Here is a 1,248-nt window from a genome sequence, read left to right on the forward strand (position 1 = left end):
TGCAACAAGTATATCAAAATACAGGTGTAGTACAAAGCTATAGAAAAATGCAGTGGTTTTGGTTAGACGGAGAATTTCGCTATCACATGCAATGCAGTTTCAGGAACACGTACGATACACATAAGCGTGACAAATGCCCGTTCACACAGAACGTGGTGGTTAGCAGATTGTACTGATGAAAAATAAAATAAAATGACGCTAAAAACCCACATTCGGGCACAACCGCTCAATCCGAGCGGTTCCATCGCCACAAACCCACGATCACAGACACAACCCCAACCCATGATCTGCACAACTGCATCGTCAGCGAGATCATGCAGTTCATCCGCTGCGGCCATCCCCCCTTTAAAATCAAACCCCTGTGAATGCTTTCCCATCCACAACAACACAAGTATCCATTCCGTTGCCACCAAATCACTCCATCACACCAATCTCCACAGAAGACACCAAGCCTTACTGCCAGCGATGGGGTTCGTCGACGAGTACTGGGACGTGGAGGCGGATGGCAACATCAAGTTGCACGTCATCCACACCAACGACAAGAAGCAGATGACGACCTCCCCGAGCAGTACGAGCGCCACCTCAGGCTCCAGCACCACAAGATTGTCGGGATTGACCCCGAGTACAACAACGAGCCTGACGCGATGTAGAAACCTGCCCTCGTCCATCTCTCCGTCGGCAAGACTCAGCCAGTGCTACTCTTCTAACTGAGCGCCGCTGAAAGGTGCACCATCTTCGACAACTTGCTCGCCGACCCCAGGTACACCTTTGCTGGCTTCTCCATCAGCGGCAGCAAAACCAGGCTAGAGTGCGTCAATTTGGAGGTCGCCAACTTCGTCGACATCCAGAAGGAATGGAGGGTGCCCGAGGCCACAAAGGAGTTGGACTCCCTTGCGGACGTCGCCGGTATGCTCATCGACGACTACTACAACAACATGAGGAAGAAGATCACCAACGATTAACACAAGCACTGGGCCACCCTGCCTCTGACCATGAGGCACATCGAGTATGCGGCAAAGGACGCCTACGCAGCGTACGAGATGTGGAGCCGCATCACCCTCACCCAGGACGGGCTTCGCCGTGCAAAGCTGGAGAAGGAGGAGCCCCAAGAAGCGCGCCAGGAGTAGCCGAGGAGACTCTAATTGGTGAAGAAGCAGACGGTGCCGGCCAAGAGCCAACATTGCTCGCGTCATTTTAGATTTATCATCAAATTTGTTTTTTTGTTTGCTTATGTATCGTTAGTTTGCT

At 51.9% G+C, this 1,248-nt stretch overlaps 1 protein-coding gene across 1 annotated transcript; it reads left to right on the forward strand.

Moving 5' to 3' along the window:
* The first annotated feature begins 465 nt into the window (after nt 1–465).
* On the forward strand, nt 466–962 carry LOC141040903 (uncharacterized). Its single transcript, XM_073507018.1, has 2 exons — nt 466–605; nt 725–962. The coding sequence occupies exons 1-2, from the start codon at nt 466–468 to the stop codon at nt 960–962; spliced, it is 378 nt and encodes a 125-aa protein (XP_073363119.1).
* Nucleotides 963–1,248: the final 286 nt, after the last annotated feature.

This window comes from Aegilops tauschii, chromosome 2 (assembly GCF_002575655.3).
Source record: "Aegilops tauschii subsp. strangulata cultivar AL8/78 chromosome 2, Aet v6.0, whole genome shotgun sequence".
Lineage (NCBI taxonomy): Eukaryota > Viridiplantae > Streptophyta > Magnoliopsida > Poales > Poaceae > Aegilops > Aegilops tauschii.

Excerpts from the sequence above, each read along its gene's own strand:
- LOC141040903 (XM_073507018.1), top strand. The coding sequence starts at position 466 with ATGGGGTTCGTCGACGAGTACTGGGACGTGGAGGCGGATGGCAACATC. Across the intron at positions 606-724 it reads GGCTCCAGCACCACAAGATT|GTGCACCATCTTCGACAACT; the intron begins GTCGGGATTGAC and ends CGCCGCTGAAAG.